At 38.0% G+C, this 24,052-nt stretch overlaps 1 protein-coding gene across 1 annotated transcript; it reads left to right on the forward strand.

Annotated features, from left to right (window-relative positions):
• The first annotated feature begins 281 nt into the window (after nt 1–281).
• Nucleotides 282–23,595, forward strand: LOC126768465 (proteasome-associated protein ECM29 homolog). Its single transcript, XM_050486588.1, has 37 exons — nt 282–402; nt 479–597; nt 749–877; nt 1,590–1,708; nt 1,781–1,906; nt 2,099–2,210; nt 2,908–3,047; nt 3,569–3,665; nt 4,161–4,250; nt 4,984–5,069; nt 5,320–5,432; nt 5,834–5,989; nt 6,567–6,714; nt 7,268–7,384; nt 7,986–8,283; nt 8,892–9,066; nt 9,370–9,747; nt 10,033–10,379; nt 10,639–10,746; nt 10,822–10,935; nt 11,409–11,523; nt 11,634–11,817; nt 14,696–14,814; nt 15,059–15,228; nt 15,800–15,906; nt 16,013–16,142; nt 16,401–16,522; nt 17,650–17,869; nt 18,118–18,372; nt 18,544–18,733; nt 18,946–19,088; nt 21,355–21,506; nt 21,720–21,909; nt 22,209–22,347; nt 22,439–22,666; nt 22,961–23,032; nt 23,391–23,595. Exons 1-37 carry the CDS (start codon nt 351–353, stop codon nt 23,516–23,518), a joined length of 5,688 nt encoding a protein of 1,895 aa, XP_050342545.1. The 5' UTR covers nt 282–350; the 3' UTR covers nt 23,519–23,595.
• The last annotated feature ends 457 nt before the right edge of the window (nt 23,596–24,052 follow it).

Here is a 24,052-nt window from a genome sequence, read left to right on the forward strand (position 1 = left end):
AATAAATACATTTTACGTTGACAATAAATCTGTTTTAAATTGTTATAACGTGTCGTAATTTAATAGTATGATTCCTGTTTTATTTTCAAACGCAATATAAAATCTTATCCAATGACTTGGCTGTATGGCTAATGCCTTTGCTTATTCGAGGAGGAAATAATTGTGTAGTTAGACGATGCGTAGACAGAACAGAAACTGACAGACATATGTCTACGAGACGATGTCAGTGTCAACTGTCAGAGTTAAATGTCAAGCGATATTTTGTATGTCATTCTATTTCGTTTGTCGGCTAAGGCGCTTTGAACAAATACAAAATATTAAAGAATAAATTATATTGCTAATGTTCAATTATGTCTGAAATGGATATATCCGAGAGCAATAATGAATGCTCGAATGATTCTCGTAAATTAACATTTCTACTTAATAGTGAAATAAAAGTTTATAAAAAGATGAATTATATTTAAACTATTTATTCCAGTTCTCTTGGATCGAGTGTTTCTGCGACTTGGGAATGCTAATACTGACGAACAGCTGGAGAGTTGCTTAAACAGATTTCTTCCTCCTGTTATATTGAAACTTTCGTCTCCTCACGAGCAGGTTTGTTAGTCAAATATTTTCTATAACGGTCTAATTTATTTAATTTTTCTAAGGTCTTATAAAAAGTTTTAATACTATAACATTTTACATTTAGATATTTTTTTTTGTTTAATTATTAATTATAATTATATATTATTGGTTTTATTATCAGATACGTACTAAAGTGATGGAATTGTTGATTCATGTAAACAAGAGGGTTAAATGTCGAAATGAAGTGCAACTCCCGGTTGAGACTCTACTCCAGCTTTACAGGGACCCAACCGCCAATAGTTTTATTATTGTAAGTATATTTTCAATTTAAATGTAATCAATATTCTCAGGCTATATCTCCACTAAATGATAAAATATGCGCAGTCACTAATCATTGAGATGTAATTAATAAGAATTACCTGGAGTTCTTAAAGTAATATTTTTTTTTTTTTTTTATAGAATAGGAAGGTGGATAAGCATATGGGCCACCTGATGGTAAGTGGTCACCAAACGCCCTTAGACATTGGCATTCTAAGAAATGTCAACCATCGCTTATAGCCAATGCGCCACCAACCTTGGGAACTAAGATTTTATGTCCCTTGTGCCTGTAATTACACTGGCTCACTCACCCTTCAAACCGGAACACAACAATATCAAGTATTGCTGTTTTGCGGTAGAATATCTGATGAGTGGGTGGTACCTACCCAGACGAGCTTGCACAAAGCCCTACCACCAGTAAATATATTATATATATATTCCGTAAACGGTTACTTTTTAAACAATTTTAAATATTTTTTAAAGAATTGTTAAGAAAATAAGTTGAAATATATTAATGTTCATATATGGATATAGTTTTGGAACATTTAATTTGAATATAATGATATGCGTATTACATATACACAATTATTCATATTAAATCACTGAATTTAAAACATAAATGAATACAATTAAATAAAATATTTTTGTTGTCACTGTAAAAACATGTTTTGGCTAATTTGTATAATATAGACGATTTTTTTTAGAATTTTTCTATAATCTACATAACGATGGGTTTTCCACGACTACCTAAAGATAAACAACTGAGTTTAACACCGTCCTTACTCGAGGCAATTGAGAACAAACCAGCGGCTCACCAAGATAGGTTGGAATTGTGTATTTTTTTGTATTGTTTTTTTTTCTATATTTTTTAATGACTTACATTTTTTACTTACAGTATTTTAATGTTGGTGATGCCATTGTTAGGAAATATAAAGGAAACGGATCTTAATTTCAAAGAGAAGTCTAAATTGTCAATCTTGATCTTAAAATTTTCAACTGATATTCTTTTGTTGCCTTATAGGTAAGTACTGACATCAGAATTTATAATATATTACAAAATTGAGTTTTTTTTTTAAATATTATCATTGAGTATAAATTAAAATGTCTATGGGTTGTGTTGACCACTTACCATCAGGTGGCCCATTTACCTGTCCATCCCGTCTTATCTTTAGTTTACAAAAGTATATATATTCAAAAGCATTTTTATTTCTAGAGCATTGCCCAATCCTGGTGAGAGTGACTTTCAAGTGCCACCAGGAATGAGTCTCAAGTCATATAAGAGACTCGTTGAAAAGAATCAAATTAACCCCAATCAACTAGAAGAGGTATTTTTAATTAAATCTATCACATTAATAATAATACTTAATGGGTGCACAACAGTATCAGCCTGTTAATGTCCCACTGCTGAACTAAGACTTCCTCTCCCTTTTGAGGAGAAGATAGCTTATTTTAAGTGCTTGCCGGGGTTTGAACCCACAATCATCGGTTAAGATTCACGCGTTCTAACCACTAGGCCATCTCGACCTATTTTTAGGTGCACAACACTTTCATTAAAAGGTGGTGACTGATCTGTATTATTTCATTATGTAACGTTACCATTTGTAAAGTCGAAGGGAGGTGATTGCACTCGTACATTCACAAATTCACATGTGTTTTTTTTTTTAAATAAATATATACTCGTTGGTATAGTGGCTCTAGCTATAAGACTGCAGTTACCGAAGTCTTGAGTTCAAACTCCAAAACGGGCCATTAATAAGTTATTCGGTTTTCATGTAGATTATCGGAAAGCACGTAAAAGTTTTGCACCAGAACTCTTTCCGGTCGTGTCGATTTGCCGTCCTATCGGATTATGGGAGGGGCGGAATAGAGAGGCATCTGAGTTTGTGCACAAACTTGTGCACTATAATATGTTCTGCGCAAATGGTTAATCTCTCTTAAGATCGGTTGCCATGTCTGACATCGCCCATTACATCATAGTTTGTGGTAATTTTTAATATTAAGTACATATCTCATTTATTTCAGATGAAACTGTCAATTGTGAATTTCATAAGTAAAGACGTATTCAACATGAACGATATACTTGTACCGCTTATCGTCGCTGCAGCCGATTCTCGCTTCAGTGTCGCGAACCACGCCAATAGTCCTCTCATTCGTGTAAACAGGTATAAATTATTATTAAATCTCCAAGTAATTATCTTACCCTATTCCAATCGGGGTAAAGATAGACAAACCTTAGAATTTCATATTCCATAGCTCTGCTACATTATGCACCATAAACAGTTCATGATTAATATATCTTAATTAATATAATTCACTATTCCACTTAGCTACTACTATATCCAGTTTAATTTTACTTCCAAAGTTTCGATAACAACTTCGCCGATATTGAAAACGATATTTTTGCGCGAATCCATAATGTGTATCATAGACTATACAAGATCTCGACCAATGATATCGCGACAGTTCAATGTCAAGGTTATTTATTTGTGTGTGTGTGTGCGTGTGTGTGGTTGAAATAGGCTACAGTGTTTACGATGTTTGATTGCTTGTCAAGAGGATATTGATTTAGAAAAATCTTAAAAGAATAATAAGTAGCCGACTTGCTGATTGATATATTTATTTATTTAAAAAAGTAGAAGAAATGTTACATAGTGTTACTCAATATAATATTGTTAACTTGCAGTTCCGTCGACTGGTCGTTGCCTTCGGTGGTGGGACCGTTGTACTCCCTGTACTTGGGTACGTGGGGAGGAATGAAAGTACCCCCAGATGACCGCAAGGTATGTATTTATTTTTCTTTGTAACCGTAACAGTCTGTGAATGTCCCACTGCTGGGCTAAAGGCCTCCTCTCCTCTTTTTGAGGAGAAGGTTTGGAGCTTATCCCACCACGCTGCTCCAATGCGGGTTGGTGGAATACACATGTGGCAGAATTTCAGTGAAATTAGACACATGCAGGTTTCCTCACGATGTTTTCCTTCACCGTAAAGCACGAGATGAATTATAATCACAAATTAAGCACATGAAAATTCAGTGGTGCTTGCCCGGGTTTGAACCCACGATCATCGGATTAGATTCACATGTTCTTACCACTGGGCCATCTCGGCTTTGTTTCTTTGTAATTCAATTTTAATCTCTAATTTACTCTATCTATTGTAATACTTTTTACTTTGATGCCAATACTGATATTATTAGAAATGTTTTATTTAATAGGTTAATTAAAAATTGTTATTTATTGTGTAATATTGTAAGGTGTTGTTTTTGCTATTTTTTTTAGGTTCCAGCCTGCACGAGACTGCGTCTTAAATTGATTCAATATTTGAATAAGGCAACTGGCGCCGCTGTTATGTTTCCTCACTGTGTGCAAGTTAGTATAATTCAATATCGTGTATTGTCCCTTAGCTGAGATCGCACAGTACAATACATAAATTTTAACCGAAGATTGCGTATTCAAGCTCGAAGTACATTCCCTGGCAAATACTGCTGAATTTCCATGTTCTTTATTTATGTTTATAATTCATCTCGTGCTCGGCGGTGTAAGAAAACATCGTGAGGAAACCTGAAGGATCAGCTGCATGGGTATCGATCCATTCACATTGGTGCAGTGAGAAAAATAATACCTCCTCTTATCACTGTCTTGATATATTTTTTGACGAGCCGGTTGGCGTGGTTGGTAGATACTTTTCACGCCGAAGGTTGTGGGTTCGATTCCCACCCAGGACAGACATTTGTGTGCATGAACATGTCTGTTTGTCCTGAGTCTGGGTGTAATTATCTATATAAGTATGTATTTACAAAAGAAAAGTAGTATATGTAGTATATCATTTGTCTGGTTTCCATAGCACAAGCTCTGTACAAGCTTAATTTGGGATCAGATGGCCGTGTGTGAAAAATGTCCCAGGATATTATTATTATTATTTTTTTTTTTAATTAAAAAAAACACACTTCTACAAATACTGACACACTGTTACACGAATACTGACACGCCCCCGTATGTGCACACGTACACGCACATATAAACATAAAATATACACAGGCACACACAAAACAAGCGTTAAATTATAAAAATAAATTACTAATATATTGTTCTTTTTTTGCAGGTCGTATTCTCATCCTTATTTGACCCGAACACTAATACCCGTCTTCGCAATATGGCGCTGATGTTTCTGCTAAATGTGATCAATAAGTTAGTTTTTTTTAAGTCAAATTTATATTTATTTTAGTGCACTATTTTTATTTAATAACGAAAAATTTTCTTTATATATTATTATATAGTACAAGCTCTCTCTGCTTAATTTGGTATCAGATTGGATTGGTATTGGACGTGTGTGTGTTTTATAGCCTTATGGAAGTGCATATTTAGTGGAATACAAATTCACTCAAAGTTGCCTTTTATTATGTTAATGAATAAAATAAATATATTTGTTTTTAATTAGCGGTGACGAAGTTCAAATGAAAAAAGTATCCACGGTATTCCTTCAAGGGTTACTGAAGTTAATAAGATCCGACGAACACGTGGAACACCAGCCGAAAGCGTATATGTGCTTAGGTATGAATCATTTATTAAGTTATTAGTATGACTCATGTAACTTTTAATTTAAATAAAACTGCCTATTCATAACATTAAAAAAATAAGTAAATATTGTTACTTGGTTACTTAGTTTAACTTTATTTGAAAGATTAGTACGCTTTCATTAGCTACTTAACTTTTCATTTCAACGATTAGTTTTTGTATACGAAATTTTAATAGAAATGTACTGGGAATAAAAAATGGGACCTCAGACTAAAAACCTCTAATTATTGATGTAAAACTGAATTGATTGATCGCGATGAATTTAAAAATCGAATTTGTATATAACCGTTTATGTAAAAAGTTTCTGAAGCAAGAAGTTTTCGTATGTGAGATGCGTTCGCATTTGTTTTTTCTCATTTAACTCTTTCGTACCACAGGCAGATTGGCGATGAAATGTCCAAGCAGTTTTAACAATCAGTTCTCGTTATTCGAGGAGCTCGTTAAGAAGATTCCGGATGCTGTCCCGGAAATGAGAACCGCCCTTCGGGATGCCTTGTTAGAGATGGCCATTGCGTATAAGATTAACACTGAGGGTTTGTATTTATACGCTTCAAAATGTCACTGTGCTTTATTCACCAATAATTTATACTAGAAATTCATTAAAATTTGGTAGAGTTTTGAGAAATTTAAATATTCGCATATTATGTTATGATTTTGATAAATATTGAAAGAATTTATGATTAAAATATTACTCCATAAAATTATTTAAGAGAAATTTCCGTTATGAGCAAGATACCTGAACAGGAAGGGGATACTAAATGCTAATGGGACTGTGAACCGATGATTGCGCTTTTTAATGTCGTTGTTATCAATAATAAGTTTAGTTTGCGTCTAAAATATATTTAATTATAATTCATCTCGTGCTTGACGGTGAAGGAAAACATCGTAAGGAAACCTACATGTGTCTAATTTCATTGAAATTCTACCACATGTGTATTCTAGCAACCCGCATTGGAGCAGCGTGGTGGAATAAGCTCTAAACTTTCTCCCCAAAAAGGGAGAGGAGGCCTTGGCCCAGGGACATTAACAGGCTGTTACTGTACTGTACTGTGTCTAAAATATTTATGTTTTAATTGTTGTGAATAAATATTTTTTTAAAAACGTCAACAGATAAATCAGAACCGATGGATACTACGGAAATAGCGAGTACTTCCCAACGCGACAACGTGGACGTAGAGGAGAATTCGGAAAGCAAGAAATCCAAGCTCAGTCCGTTAGATGAGCCACAAGCCCTTGCTCTATTTGCACTTCTGGACCAGTGAGTAACATTACGATACACATGAGATAGACCCGCAAATTTTCTATAACACAAACACAGCCACACATACACACACACACATAGACACACAGGCACACACACGCATACACAATCATATATATATATCAGCGATTATATTTATAATTTTCTGATTACAATTCGTAATTTTAACACATATTACATGAAAATAAAAAACCGTATCGTCATGTGAGTTACATGACGATACGGTTTTCATATTTCCAATTTGATATTAGAAATAAAAAAAGTAAAAGGTATATTATGATCTGACTGATGCGTGCCTAAGATTATCATGTGTTCAGTGCTCTCTTTGTAAATTCAATTATTTCGTAAATGCGATGCCTAATAAGATGTCAAATATACCTTATGTTTACTATATTTAAAATTTTATTATTAATAGTTTTTTTGTTATGTCTTTAAATTTTTCTCGGTTTGATCAATTTCTAAATGCGTTTTCCTCTCCGTTATTTTTTGTTTTGATAACCTTTAAATTATACTTAAATTGTTGTTTACGATGTAATATTTTATATTTCAGCTACATGCACAGCGAGGATTCAATGATCCGGTACGTTGCTATGAGATATTCAGCGACTGTCTTTCCTCAAGATTATATTCCATCGAGATACCTTCTACTCCTGGCCAGCGGAGACAGGTATATCTAACATACTAATGTGTCTTTAAATTAATACAATCTTTCCGATTTATGGGTTAATTCTCTATTACCATATACTATGTACTAAAAATATAATATACCAATTTTTACTGTAGGCCATACATGTATGTTAATTTCAATTAATATCCATATAACGAATATAAAGATTTATTACTCAATTACGCTCAACAATTTTCATTTTTTTTTAAACAGCGAAGTCACTGTTTTCCATCTAGACTTCTATTTTGAATGAAGTTTTTATTCGCCATTTAAAACAGACTAAAATACATACGTGAATTGAAAGATTTACTTAAAAAAAATTTATATGACGAGTCGGTTGGCGTGGTTGGTAGATACTTTTCACGCCGAAGGTTGTGGGTTCGATTCCCACCCAGGACAGACATTTGTGTGCATGAAAATGTCTGTTTATCCTGAGTCTGGGTGTAATTTTCTATATAAGTATGTATTTACAAAAGAAAAGTAGTATATGTAGTATATCAGTTGTCTGGTTTCCATAGCACAAGCTCTGTACAAGCTTAATTTGGGATCAGATGGCCGTGTGTGAAAAATGTCCCAGGATATTATTATTATTATTTTCCAGTCAAGACGACGTGTCGACCGAGGCGTTGAAATATCTTTATGGTACATCACGACTGAACGAAATAGAGGACGTCGTTAACAACGTCTCAGTGAAAGAGACGAATGTAGCGAGTATAGACGAGGACGTCCCTAAGAAAGACAAGGATAGGAAAGAAGTTCAGTTCAAAGTACCGAATTTTAAGGATGTCGTAAATTACATATGGGATCAGATGCAGAAAAGAAAGAAAGGTTCAAATGCTAAACATAGATTCGTTATTAGCAATCAGGTGTTGCAATTTCATCCGCAAACATACCAAGAGGTTGGTACTTACAGTGCTATTCACATATATATATAAAATTGATATACTGTTAAATTATATCCGTAAGCTTCTACTCAAAGGTTATAAAGTAGTAGCCGGAAAATATCACGCTAGGACAAGGTCTTTTTTCCTGTTATAAAGTTATGTGGTGCAGCTTTACTTCGTTGCATGGTTTTTAAATTGTGTCATACATGTCGAATTAAAGCTGATTCATATGTAGCTTATCAAACCGAACTGGTGGTAGAGCTTTGTGCAAGCTCGTCTGGGTAGGTACCACACACTCATCAGATATTCTACCGCAAAACAGCAGTATTTGGCATTGTTGTGTTCCCGTTTGAAGGTTGAGTGAGCCAGTGTAATTACAGGCACAAGGGACATAACATCTTAGTTTCCAAGATTGGTGGCGCATTGGTGATGTAAGCGATGGTTAACATTTCTTACAATGCCAATGTCTATAGGCGTTGGTGACTACTTACCATCAGGTGGCCCATATGCTCGTCCGCCTTCTTATTCTGTATAAAAAAAGAACCAAATAGGAGATGAATTATATACATAATTAAAATGTAATGCCATTTCAGTACATTATATATGTTTTTTGTTTTTTAAAGATCTTAAGGTACCTGAAAATGTGTTTAAACCGCGACGCTAACCTAAAGGATTGCTCCAATCATCCCAACGCTACTTCGCCGATTCTCGCTAAATATTTCCAAGAGAACTTGCTTGAAACGGAATCACTTGACAGATACCTGACTATGATCACTTCCCTCTTAAATGCTAGTCCAGGTAATATAATTTTCTTTTTTGTTCATTCTAAGATATTTCATTTACTATTAAATGTATATATTTCTTATTGTAATATGTCATTTTTGAAATATTAAATTATTTTTATTTATAACAACAAAATATATTTAAACGTTACCTTCATTTGGTTGCCCTTATCCTTTTACTTGGAGAAGGGGCCGATAAGTGGTTGCTTACGTAGAACAGCCAAGCCTTGGTTTTTTTTTAAATTTTGAATTAATTTTTTTTAAATATTATAAAAATTATCAATGTCAGTATAATTTTAAACGAATGTAAAACTTGTAGGTGTCATGGCACTAACCTGCTTCTTGGATATTGTGGGATGTGTGCCAAAGAAGATGTCAGAGAAATATACGAATATTTTGCCCTTCCTGAAGAACCTCTTCACGACAAGCACTAAGGAGGACATTCGAGAAAACGCAGCAGCTATCTACGCCATAATCACAGTACATACGAATACAAAGGCAGCCATAGAAAGCGAGATCAAGGAGTTTGTAACGCAAAGTCAGAAAAATAAGAATTTGGAATCTCAATGTGGTTATTTAATCGCATTCACGTACTTGTGTGAGAGATGTATAGTGTTGTCAAAGAAGGGAAATTTCGGCGGCAAGGGATTCAATCCGAGTAACTGGGAACCATATAAGGAAGGCGCTAAATGCTTAGGTAAGAAGTACTCGTATAAAATATTGTCTATAAATGTATTACAGTAAATTTGTTTTAATGTAAGCCTATAAAATTGAGAGAAACTGCTCGTTCAGGATTACTGTTAGCTGGTATTTTGGTTATTATTTAGTTATAATTCCATTAGACTACCTCGTTGATCATTATAGCTAATTTGTATTGTATATCATGAGGTTTCGCTTTCGAATACTGGGTCGGACAAATAAAAGTTAATACTCATAAATAAAAAAATAAAATATGTCACAATAATTTAATTTTTTTTTTCAGTAAATTTCCTATCCAGTCCTCAAACACTTCTAGTAAGTACATCGTGCACTGCGATATCTATATTGGTCCGCTGCAGTGCTTTACCTCTCCCCAACATTTCGTCGAAGCAAGAATCTCTCCTACAATCGGATAATCCGTTTAAAATTGACCGAAGTAATACAACAATGCTCGACGATGAAGTAACAAAGTTCTCAGCGGCCGACAGACTGTTCAGGATCGTTGAGAACGCGAAATTACCTTCGAAAGTCAAAGAGAGATCACTCTCTTCACTTGGATTGATGTGCTGCGGCGAGAGGTTACCGTTCGCAAAACAAATTGTTCAAGGATTTTTGCAAATGGCCAAAGATGTGAGTATTATTTGACGTTCCTTATTGTGTATTGCCAGTGCTGAAGTGATATTGAAGATTTTACTTATTTTGATGATGTTTTTCAAATTCAGCCGCTTAGCGGTCAAATCAAATGTATTTTATTAAAGTGAGCTTTGCAACAAAGCGTTTTTGAGAAGAAACTCTCGTAGTTGCTTGTATAAAATAAATCAGTTTTACTATGTGGTTAGTAATAAAAAAAAATACAGATCAATCGTGAAAATTTTTAACCATATTTCAGAGTAAGGAATTCGAAATACATCTACAAATAGGCGAATCGTTAGTATTATGCGTCGAAGGCGTTAACTCAAACGAGAATAGAGATCTGTGGACCGAATTGCCAAAAGAGGTAATATATTATTCATTATGTTTTATAATTATTTAAGTATTTATGAAAGTGATCTTAATTTTTATTTTCGTATAGGGTGAAGCAAAAATTAAAGATTTTGATGCGTTGAAAGAGAATGATGAGCTTTTGAAGTGGTTGCTCCTCGAATTGTTCACTATTGGCAGGCAACCGCATCCGCATTCCAGACAGGTAAGTCGAACACAAAATATTTATTTAAATTAGAAGTATTACAATCGTAAATAGACTTGAGTAGGACCTGGTAGAAGATCAGTGTTTTTTTGGCAAGTTTAGTATGTCTGTGTTGTTTGCTTGTGGTGATTGCTTTTATCTAAAGTGAGTTAAGTAGAGTAAAGTAATAATAATCTTGGTTTTTGAACAAAACTACCAGTTTGGGCTACATATATTATTAGTAAAGATGGTATTTACCCAAAATGGAACTTTTCTCGTCGCTCAAATTGATTTAAATACATATATAAAGTCTGCCATTATCGCGGATGTTCATGATGTGATGTTGTTACTGAGCTTATAAAATTTGTATGCTGGATTTAAAAATGTTCATGGTGGGAGCTTTATGAACTAAAAGTAAATATTGAAAAGGTAATTTGACCCACCTTTTTTGTATGCCATCGAATTGCCATAAACCTGCTATTTAATTGTTGTAGGCAACCAGCATTTGGTTACTGGCTCTGTTGAAGAGTTGTCCCGAGCGAGAGCCCATAAAGAATTCTTTACAAAAAATGCAGGAGATTTTCATGGATTTCCTATCAGAGAACAGCGGTAAGGCGTTAGATTTAATAAAATATTGTGAACCGTTTTTTTTTATACAGAAAAAAGAAAGTTTGAATATGGAATATGTTTTAATTTTTTTAAATAATATAATGTTACAGATATAGTCCAAGATGTTGCGAGCAAAGGTCTGAGTCTCGTCTACCAGAATTCGGATGAAACTCAAAAGAAAGCGCTAGTTGCAGAAATCATAGACCAGCTCACCAGTGGTAAAAGAGCTGTCTCGCAGGTCACAGAGGACACAAAGTTATTTGAAGAAGGACAATTAGGGAAAGCTCCCACTGGGTATTGAATTCATTAATATAATATATATTATATAAAGCTATCTGTCCTTTATATTATATGCTAACTACGATGCTATCAATGACGCTTTGGCTCAAGTGGATTGGTATGATATACTTCATGAATGTGAAATTTCTCATGCAGTTGACACATTCTATAATGTTATCAATTCGATAATTTCTAATCATGTCGGCGTCAAAGTTATTAAGTATGTCGAAAACTACCCGTGTAGGTACTCGAGGGCCTTGATAAAAATCATTTCAGAAAAATTGAAATATCATCGAAAATGGAAGATATATAAAAGGTTAGCTGACTGCGACTCATTTAGTATATTAAGAGACCGCCAAAAATTAGAGCAAATCAGATGTTATGATTATTATATTTATAAAGCTGAGTTAAAAATACGCAGTAATAGTAATGTTTTTTTGGTCATTTGTAGAATCTAAGAAATCATCTTTTGGTCCACCCAATAATATATTTTTAATGAATCGTACTGCTTGCGAGGGGAGAGATGTATGCTCACTTTTTAATGATTATTTTCAATCCGTTTATGAAAAGCCAGCCGCCTCTCGAACACTTAAATGTTCTTCTGGTAGCAATAGTAATTTGGATATTGGAAATATAGAACTGTCTGTAGCCACTGTTGAAAAGTATCTGCAAAGGTTGGATCTTAATAAAGGATATATATGATGAAATCCCACCTATATTTCTGAAACTTTGTTACAGATCATTGCTTATCCAATTTTTATTCTGTTTAAAAAATCACTACGTAGCGGTGAAATTCCGGAAATATGGAAGAGATCATACGTTATTCCCATCTATAAATCTGGAGATAAACATAACGTTCAGAACTATAGGCCAATATCCAAATTGTGCACAATTGCAAAATTGTTTGAGAAAATTACCTATGACAGCATCTTTCCCTTCGTGAGGGGTACATTGATTGATGAACAACATGGTTTTGTGAATAGCAGATCTACTGAGACAAATGTATGTGAGTTGACACATCATGTTGCCATGGCTATGGATAGGGGCTATCAGGTTGACTTTGTGTATACTGACTACTCTAAGGCTTTTGACAAAATATCTCATACAATCTTATTGCATAAACTAGAGCAAGTTGGTATACATGGCGACCTGCTTCGTTGGTTGTCCTCATACCTTCGCAACAGAAGTCAAGCGGTGACGATCAAGGGCTTTTGTTCCTCTTTTGTTCCAGTTTCTTCTGGTGTACCTCAGGGCTCTCACCTCGGTCCGTTATTGTTTAATATTTTTGTAAATGATATTCATAAAATTTTTGATCATACATCTATACTGTTGTATGCCGATGATATGAAAATCTTTAAAGTTATTGCTAATCCTTCAGATTGCAGCCTTTTGCAAAATGATCTACATAAGTTGTGTAACTATTGTAACGAAAACTCACTGAACTTAAATATTAAGAAATGTTGCATTATTTCTTTTACACGTAAGTCAAATCCAATAACTTTTAATTATAAACTGAATAATGATAATATTACCCGAGTAACTGAGGTGAGAGACTTGGGGATATACCTAGACAGCAAATTAACATTTAAATTCCATATAGGTTATATAGTTGCCAAGGCATTTCGAATGCTTGGCTTTATACTCAGGGTTAGTAAAGATTTTAAAAATTACACAACCTTTGTCCTTTTATATAATTGCTTTGTCCGTTCATTGCTGGAATATGGTTCTGTAGTCTGGAATCCACAATATAAAACATATTGATACAATAGAAAAAATTCAACATAAATTTGTTAAATATCTTAATTCTAAATGTTTCACTCTGAATCGTAATCCACCTAAAATGATTTCCTTACTGGATCGTCGTACAATGCGAGATCAAAGTTTTTTATTTAAAATAATTCATAACTTGAATGATAGTCCATATCTTTTAAGCAAAATTTACTTTAGATGTAAAAAAGTGAACACACGCAATAGTGCTTTATTCCACTTACCCTCCACTCGAACCAATTATGCTCAAAATGAATTTATATATCGTTCTTGTAAGAGCTACAATAGGAAGTTTATTGACTTGGACATGTTTTCCTGTACGCTCAATATATTTAAAAAAAGAGTTTGTGTGCATTTATTAACTTAGTCAATGTTTTTATTTTATCTATTTAATTTTTATTATATATTATTGTTTTGCTGTTGTTAACTGTTTAAATCTTCATAATCATTATTTATAATTTACAAAATTGCTTGTTTACTGTCATACATGAATTAGTTTTAAGTGGAAACTTGATTGGTGTGTGAACGAGTTAATTTGTTGTGTGTAAATGTGGTGTATACTGTGTGTTTCCCAAATATAATAAAAAATAAAATAAAATATATAAAGGAGACAGTATTTTTTTAAACACACACTGTCGTCTGTTCTTAAGTTAGGAAAAATAATGATATAACGGTAACAACAGACTAAAATAAATGTAAAATATACGTAATACATACTTATATACGTAATACTCGGGGCTGGAATCGAAATCGCAACTCCGGAGTTTAAAGCAGGGTCAATGCTAACCGCGCCAACGGGCTAGTCAATTATTGAACCTTATTAAAATAAAAAAACCCACATTATATAATTAGTCTGTTTTAAAAAGTAGTATTAGTAGTTTGAACAATGTTATGCGACATTTGAAGAAATGCATACAAAAAAAGATTGTTCGTGCAGTATTCAGTACGAGCGAGTAATATATTTTAGCTCGATATATGTGATGACAACATCTTTGTTCATCACCTTATTGTTAAAAAGATTGACACAAAGTGAACTCCTTTTAAATAACGAAATCTAAAAGTTTCGTATGGCTAGTTCAGTAATATTATGACTATAAATTGATTTCTATTTTTTTGTATTTTTTAGTGGAAATCTGTCGACGTACAAAGAAATCTGTTCGCTCGCTTCGGATTTGAATCAGCCAGATCTTCTTTACAAATTCATGCATTTGGCTCATCACAATTCAGTATGGAACTCAAAAAGGGGTAACGTATAATATTACTTACATGATTTCTAAGGGAATAAGAAATCGGGGAACTAGATAGCAAGCTTAACTTTTGTTATAATGTTTTTTTTTTTAATATAAAAGGCTTCCTTCCTTTTGTACTTTGAATTAAAATCAGATACGATGGGAGATCAGGTGCAGAAATGCTTTCCTCGGTACGGGCGAATAAGTCCGCGCCGCCGCTGAGAGCGTCGGCCAGGGAGTGAGTGTGCGTGTGTGCGCAGGCGCGGCGTTCGGGTTCCAGTCGATCGCGGCGCAGGCGGGCGCGTCGCTGGGCGCGCACGCGGCGCGCATCGTGCCGCGCCTGTACCGGTACCGCTTCGACCCCACGCCGCGCATCCAGGCCTCCATGGCCGCCATCTGGCACGCGCTCGTGCCCGACACGCAGCGCACCGTGAGCTATACCCCTCCCCCGACACGCCGGCACGCAGCCATTCCGGTGACAAGAGACGAAGAAGATTAATAATAATAGTGCAAATAAAATATAATCTAGTATTCGTTACTTTACGAAAAAAAATCTTTCTTAAGAAACTCGGTTGTTAGTTTTTGGAAGTAATTCAAGTCGAAGTTCATTGATTACTTCTTGTCTTGCAATCGGATTGGACTTTAGATGATTGGATCGTTTTGCTAGTTTGATTTCGCATCATATAACTACGTTTTATTAATAATAGTTAGAAAGTTAACATTTAAGTGACTTTATAGTTAGAAATTGACTTCTTATGTAATGATTATTATTGATAAGAGACATTAACTGTGGTACAAGTATTACTTCCTAATTTCCTTCCTCCCACGGGATTTTAGTGGTCCGTACATGCTATTTGATATACCACTTAAATACAATCATATTATTGGCACAGCCCATAAATATTTAAAAACTCGACTCGGATGATTAAATATTTTGATTAAAAATATTATTTACGCGTTTTTCTTTTCAAAGTTCATTAATTAAACGAGATACTTTATAGGTACACAAGTATCACAAGGAGATCCTGAGCGACCTGGTGACCAACCTCACGTCGAACCAGTGGCGCGTGAGGATGTCGTGTTGCAACGCACTCTCTGATCTATTGAGGTCAGCGACTGAAAAATTATTTTAATCAAAATCAATTTTAACCGATTCAGTAATTGTAAAAGTGTATTTTGAGTGATGGTATATTTTAGTTTGAATGTGGTCACAGAGGCGCGCAGAGCCTGCAGGCGTCGCTGCCGCAGCTGGCGAGTGTGTGGACGCAGCTGTTCCGCGTGATGGACGACGTGCACGAGGGCACGCGCCTCGCCGCCGCCGCCGCCGCCAGCGTGCTGTCCAAGGTCGGGCCCGCACACTGAAGTAGAGAATGAATGGATGAATGAAGATTTTTATGTCAGCCTATAAGAGTGGCCCATATTGTTACATAAGTTATAATATATAGTATAAAAATACAGGTTACAAAGTTATAAAAATATATTATTTCTTTTAATAAATTAAACTAAAAAAGTAAGAGAAATAAAAAAATATATGGGACACAAAATTGACATGAAAGAAAGTGCGTGCGTTCAATTGAAAATAATAAATATGTTTGTCCGCAGTTATGTATTCAAGCGTCAGATGTGAACCAGGGTAAGGACGGCAAGGAGATAGTGTCGGTTATATTGCCCGTGCTACTGGACACAGGAATCACGAACCTCGTTCAAGAGGTCAGGAGTGTTAGGTGAGTACTACTTGTGGACTTGTAACTTGGATCTGCTATGTTCATTAATATAAAATAGCGCCCTTTAATCATGAAGATTACAGTATTTAACTTGTGTACGTATTTATTTCATTGCATTGCGTAATGTTTTGTAATAAATTGACTGTGTTCTTAAAACATTTTAACTTGTTTTTTATTAAAAAATTCACAGCAATAAAGTAATCTTCGTAATTTGTAATGAATTAATAAAAACTCTTTAAACATATTAAATGCATAAATAACCCGACCGGCGATCATTTCTTATCGATGTAATCTATTTATTCCCGTTTTTTAAAATCCGGCTCGAAGGACCATATGATGTATGCAATAAAGTTCACTTTGTTAACGATGTTTGAATTAAACGATGCGTGTGATTATTATTAATTTTATTTTGTAACTGTTTAAATGATTGATATTTCACGCTATTGTAGTGAGCGACGCGAAACCAGTCTTTAGTAACATTTTTAACTCGATAGTCTTTTTAATCATTAGTCCAATGCTCGCGTTCATGTTCGTTTTCATAATAAGTAAAGATTTTTTTTTTCATTTGGGCTCGCGATAAGACTACTTTTTTTTTTTTTTTATAGAATAGGAAGGTGGACGAGCATATGGGCCAGCTGATGGTAAGTGGTCACCAAACGCCCTTAGACATTGGCATTGTAAGAAATGTCAACCATCGCTTATAGCCAATGCGCCACCAACCTTGGGAACTAAGATTTTATGTCCCTTGTGCCTGTAATTACACTGGCTCACTCACCCTTCAAACCGGAACACAACAATATCAAGTATTGCTGTTTTGCGGTAGAATATCTGATGAGTGGGTGGTACCTACCCAGACGAGCTTGCACAAAGCCCTACCACCAGTAAAACTACTTACGACACTGAATTTTCCAAGGAAAAAGCTACTACGATGAAAAGCGATCTTGTCAAGATAATCTTAAGGCGAATGTTATTTTGGTGTTAATACCTTGCTAACAAGGTGAAATCAAACTGAAGTTCTGTATTATACATGCTTTAAATTACAGTTCTATTTACTCTTTATTAGTTTACTTTTGCAAACTATTCGCGTATGACCGCAAAGTCAAACATTAAAGTACAATATATCGCAGCTTACAAACGGTGTCGAAGCTGGTGACGGCGGCGGGCAGCAGCCTGGCGCCGTTTTTGCCGCGACTGGTACCGGCGCTGGCCGGCGCGGCGGGCGAGCTGGAGTCCGCCAAGCTGTCCTACCTCAGCACGGCGCTGGCCGACAGCGGCTCGCGCGAGATGCTGGACGACATGCGCGCCAACGCCGCCCGCCACCACTACACCACCGACACCATCGTTAAGGTCGGACACGAACTCTGTCCACATATATTTTCCATACACTAAGTATGGATAACAGTTAAGTTTTAGTAAGAATGATAAAAAAATGTAGACGTATAATTTCTTTATTTGTGATAAATGCTATCAGCGGAGACAGGCAAATTAAACTAAGAACAAATAACAATTATTAATAAAAACGATTATAGGATAACATAAAAACAAACGACCGTAAGAAAAAAAAACTATTTTTCTCTATTTCTTTATATTTACAGTGTATGCCGTATATAAACATAGAAATCTTGAAGGAGATGTTACCGAAAATACTAGAACTATTAAAGTCTCCTCAACTAGGCACGAGAGTGTCGTGCGCACATTTCCTGGTGCTGGCCGCGCACTACCTGAGGACGGACCTCGAGCCCGTGGCAGGGAAAATCATGACCAGTCTATTGAACGGAATCTTCGATAGAAACGCAACCATTAGAAAAAATTATGCCGAAGCTTTGGGACAAGTATCCGCTTATGCGAAGGTAAATAATTGTTGCTTGTTTTTAAACATGTCTTTTATCTTATGAAAACTAAAACTTTTGTGCACATTATTTGAAGATTGTTTTTTTGTCATGCTAATATAATTCATTAAGCATCTTGAGTAACATAACATAACCACTAATGTAGACTAAGATATGTTTCAAATGTTGCAGCCTCAATCCATAGAGAAATTAATGAAAAAATTGGTAAATCTATTCGAAACAAAGGAGGACGAAGCGTCGAGATCCGCCATCGCGCTCACTCTGAAGTCTGTGGCGAAAGCTAAGATAGAACACATAAAAGATAACGAGGAGATTTTGGCGCCCGTTGTCTTCTTAGCGATGCACGCTCCCAAAGACGGTGGTGAGTTTTAAAATACATTAAATAAAACAAATTGCGAATGAGTGAATGAAATATATCGTCACTGGAAAGGAAATAACTTTAAATCGCCATTCGGCCGAAATAAGTTACAAACATATCGATATTGTTTTTTTTTGCGGCGACCTATGTCTGATCTCAGGGCAACGTATCTTAAGAACTCAATAACGTCAGATAATGGGATACCACTGCCACAGAGTCGTCGTCGGCGGAGACGTTCGAGGAGCTGTGGTCCGACATGAGCCCGTCGCGCGCCGCGGGCGTGCGCCGACACCTGCCCGCGCTGCGCCGCGCCCTCGAGCGCGCGCTCGCCGCGCCCGCCTGGAGCGACAAGATACAGGTGAGCGCCCACGGCACGCGGCACGGAGCTGCCGGCGGGGAGTCTGGGCGGACATAGTCCGTCGTGCGCCGACACCTGCCCGCGCTGCGCCGCGCCCGCCTGGAGCGACAAGATACAGGTGAGCGCCCACGGCACGCGGCACGGAGCTGCCGGCGGGGAGTCTGGGCGGACATAGTCCGTCGTGCGCCGACACCTGCCCGCGCTGCGCCGCGCCCGCCTGGAGCGACAAGATACAGGTGAGCGCCCACGGCACGCGGCACGGAGCTGCCGGCGGGGAGTCTGGGCGGACATAGTCCGTCGTGCGCCGACACCTGCCCGCGCTCGCCGCGCCCGCCTGGAGCGACAAGATACAGGTGAGCGCCCACGGCACGCGGCACGGAGCTGCCGGCGGGGAGTCTGGGCGGACATAGTCCGTCGTGCGCCGACACCTGCCCGCGCTGCGCCGCGCCCGCCTGGAGCGACAAGATACAGGTGAGCGCCCACGGCACGCGGCACGGAGCTGCCGGCGGGGAGTCTGGGCGGACATAGTCCGTCGTGCGCCGACACCTGCCCGCGCTCGCCGCGCCCGCCTGGAGCGACAAGATACAGGTGAGCGCCCACGGCACGCGGCACGGAGCTGCCGGCGGGGAGTCTGGGCGGACATAGTCCGTCGTGCGCCGACACCTGCCCGCGCTGCGCCGCGCCCTCGAGCGCGCGCTCGCCGCGCCCGCCTGGAGCGACAAGATACAGGTGAGCGCCCACGGCACGCGGCACGGAGCTGCCGGCGGGGAGTCTGGGCGGACATAGTCCGTCGTGCGCCGACACCTGCCCGCGCTGCGCCGCGCCCGCCTGGAGCGACAAGATACAGGTGAGCGCCCACGGCACGCGGCACGGCGCTGCCGGCGGGGAGTCTGGGCGGACATAGTCCGTCGTGCGCCGACACCTGCCCGCGCTGCGCCGCGCCCGCCTGGAGCGACAAGATACAGGTGAGCGCCCACGGCACGCGGCACGGAGCTGCCGGCGGGGAGTCTGGGCGGACATAGTCCGTCGTGCGCCGACACCTGCCCGCGCTCGCCGCGCCCGCCTGGAGCGACAAGATACAGGTGAGCGCCCACGGCACGCGGCACGGAGCTGCCGGCGGGGAGTCTGGGCGGACATAGTCCGTCGTGCGCCGACACCTGCCCGCGCTGCGCCGCGCCCTCGAGCGCGCGCTCGCCGCGCCCGCCTGGAGCGACAAGATACAGGTGAGCGCCCACGGCACGCGGCACGGAGCTGCCGGCGGGGAGTCTGGGCGGACATAGTCCGTCGTGCGCCGACACCTGCCCGCGCTGCGCCGCGCCCGCCTGGAGCGACAAGATACAGGTGAGCGCCCACGGCACGCGGCACGGAGCTGCCGGCGGGGAGTCTGGGCGGACATAGTCCGTCGTGCGCCGACACCTGCCCGCGCTGCGCCGCGCCCTCGAGCGCGCGCTCGCCGCGCCCGCCTGGAGCGACAAGATACAGGTGAGCGCCCACGGCACGCGGCACGGAGCTGCCGGCGGGGAGTCTGGGCGGACATAGTCCGTCGTGCGCCGACACCTGCCCGCGCTGCGCCGCGCCCTCGAGCGCGCGCTCGCCGCGCCCGCCTGGAGCGACAAGATACAGGTGAGCGCCCACGGCACGCGGCACGGAGCTGCCGGCGGGGAGTCTGGGCGGACATGAGTCCGTCGTGCGTCAAGATATAAGGACGGGACTTAGACACAATAAAACATCTGTAATGATGATCGAATACTGAGTATATTTAGTCCATTACACATTATTGTAAGCACGCACCCAAGCATACATATCTACTACATCACAAAGATACAGGCGAGCTACGCTCACGACTCACAGCACGGAGGTGACGGCTCGGCGTTAGGGTCAGCCGAAATAACGATCAATACTACTACTACATGACATAGAGTCACGTCACAATGGGTCCGCAGCGCCTAACAAGAACAATACAATATTCTTCTAACCATTCAATACCGACGAAAAAAAAAACACGTTTGTTGTTTCACTGAATTCAATTATAACACAAACCGTTAATTAATTCCCCACTCTACAATTCTACTGATTGAAATTTATTAATTGACGTATTTTCGGTATTCATTATATCCGTAACAGCCTGTGAATGTCCCACTGCTGGGTTAAAGGTCTCCTCATCTTTTTTAAGGAGAAGGTTTGGAGCTTATTCCATTCTATCTTTTCATTATATCACTGGTGTCATATTAGTACGATTATATAAATCTGTATTTATATCTTTTAGGCGGCTAAAGCAATATCTACAATATGCAAGGAGCTGTCCGGCGACCTAGGGGAAGAGAGGGAGCCGTTTATTCGTTCCGTTCTCGCTGCAATCCAAGGAAAGACGTTCGACGGCAAATATCACCTTTTAGAAGCGTTAGCAGACCTTTGCGCGTGAGTTGTTTTCATTAGATCATTATAGATTTATTGTAAAATTATCCAGGTATTGTCGTTCTTGAGCCTCAATTACCTACGAATTAATTTATCAATTCAAGTTATTATTATTGTAAATTAAACTTAAAAGACAATCTCAATGTTTAGATTAAGATTTAGCATCTTTTTTAATTAAGTAAGAAAATGGTCAATCATCGTTTTAAACGTGTGCAGGGTGTCGGGCGGCGCGGCGCCGGCGGGCGCGCTGGGCACGGCGTGCGTGGAGGCGCTGGTGGCGGAGAGCCGCAAGCGCTCGGCCGCGCACCGCCGACACGCGCTGGCCGCGCTGGCGCGCACGCTGCCGCACGCGCCGCCGCACAGCTTCCACCAGCTCTACGACATCGTCAAGCTCATCCTCTCCAAGGTGCGAGCATTCATACCTGTGTGCTTCCCGGCCTCGTGCACGATCGTTATCTTTGACGTGTGCGTTATCGGTCTTGTGTAATCGATTAATGACTGTTTTATTTAATTTAAGTGTATTTGTATATATTTGTGTGTTTGGATGTGAATTTATTATACATACATTTAAAATAAATACATCAATCATTTATTTGTTACAAGTAGTGTAACGGCTTATGTCAACGGGATTTTTCTTTTTGTTACTTGGTCACTTTGGTAGTAGTCAAGTTTCATTATAAGTTAAATTTAGATGATTGTTTTTAGGATGAACACTCGTTGGATAAAGAGTCGGACGAAGAGGGTAATGAAGGACTGAAAAAGAGACGAGAAGAACTAACGGCTTTGAAGGAAGCCGCTTATGATTTATTAGGAAAGGCTTGGCCGAAAGATCCACAAACGCAAGGTGAATGAATTAATCAAAAATGATAATTACAATAAAAATCGTCGTATAAACTTTTATTACCAAAAATAAGCAAATTTTATATAAATTTCAGAAAAGTATCAAGATTTATTCTTTGAGCATTGTTCAAAATCTTACCCAACGAGCACTCGGTCCACGCAACTAGCGATGTTAGCGTCCATCGCGAGCGTGGTGGAGCGACTCGCGATATTGAGCGCTGCGGGCGAACCGATGGAGACGGACAACGTGTCCTTGTCCAACCGGGATAAAGCAATCAGCGCTGTTACCGATCATGTTGCTAACATTATAGAGTATACACTTAGTAAGTAATATTTTAATTATCAATTTTTATTATTTCATGTTTAAATAACGTGAATTATCAGTATTATATATATATATTTAAGTAATTTTATCTTGCTTTAAAATTTACTGTATGAATATTACCTTTTACTGCATCAAATCATATGTTTGTATAAGCAGCTTAGCTGAGGCTACGTTCTTTTCACAAAATTGTCAGAATAACATTGTTAAATCTTTTTCAATTGCTTTGTACCCTAATTTTGTCTTTTTTTTTGGTGAATAAAGTTCCTTATTATTATTATTTTTCATTTTTCAGAGAATAACAATCAAGTGCGACATAGAAGAGATGCACTTAATTTAATGGAAATATTAATAAAACAATTACAAGGTATTGTAAACTCCTCAAACGTTTGAATATTATTATTTGGATGTCCAGAATGTTCCTGCTAAATAACTTTTGGTTGGATGTATTTTCTAAATTAATTATTATATTTCATGATACTAAACATTTACTTTAAAATTGTACCAATTCCGTAATTTAATAACATTCATTTGAGTCTAAGCTTGTTGAATTCTCAAAATTACAAATAATTTTTTCGATACTAAAATTTTATATTTATATAAAAAATTAGTTGTATAGTGCTTAAAGCTTAATGAAAATTGGGACGAACTTTCCTGCTGTCTTATAATATACTTTATTGTATTGCCGACATCATATTGTTAATGTTTATTTTCTTTTCCTGCAGAACTTAAAAAGACAGACGAATTAAATCAGTTAAAGGCCATTTACCAAACCTACGCTCAAGATTTATCAAAGGAGTCTTCACACGAACTGCGAACCAAAGTAGATAATATAAAAGTTTACTTTAAATAGATAAATGATATCAGTCACTTGTGTTCTTTATACCAGACTGACATGAAGTGTAATAATCTATCTTATAATAAATGGTTTTCCCAGATAATGTTTTGTTTTAATTAATTTAACGTAATCATTATGATTCCGTAATTACTTTTTGTGTTATATCTACTTGCGACGATATATTTAAATAATTATGACATTAAATTGATAAAATTTCGTTGGTCGAGATCATTAGAGGTAAATAATCTATGATTTTCATTATATTGGCGAAGTGTTTAAAAAGTTCGAAATTTGAAGTGGATATAAGTAGTCAAGTGGAATAGTGTTGCATTATAAATTAAGATACATTAATCAGGAACTGTTTATGGTGCATAATATAACAGAACTATTAGAAAATCGCATGGAATATGTAAAATTTTATAGTTTTATCTATTACTCCATATTTGTTATTGTTTTTGACATCCCAAAACTTCATAAATGTCCAGAAAAAAAGGATAAACACTTTTACGTGCATAAAAAACCGTGAACGTGAATTTTGGCACGAAATAT

This window comes from Nymphalis io, chromosome 5 (assembly GCF_905147045.1).
Source record: "Nymphalis io chromosome 5, ilAglIoxx1.1, whole genome shotgun sequence".
Lineage (NCBI taxonomy): Eukaryota > Metazoa > Arthropoda > Insecta > Lepidoptera > Nymphalidae > Nymphalis > Nymphalis io.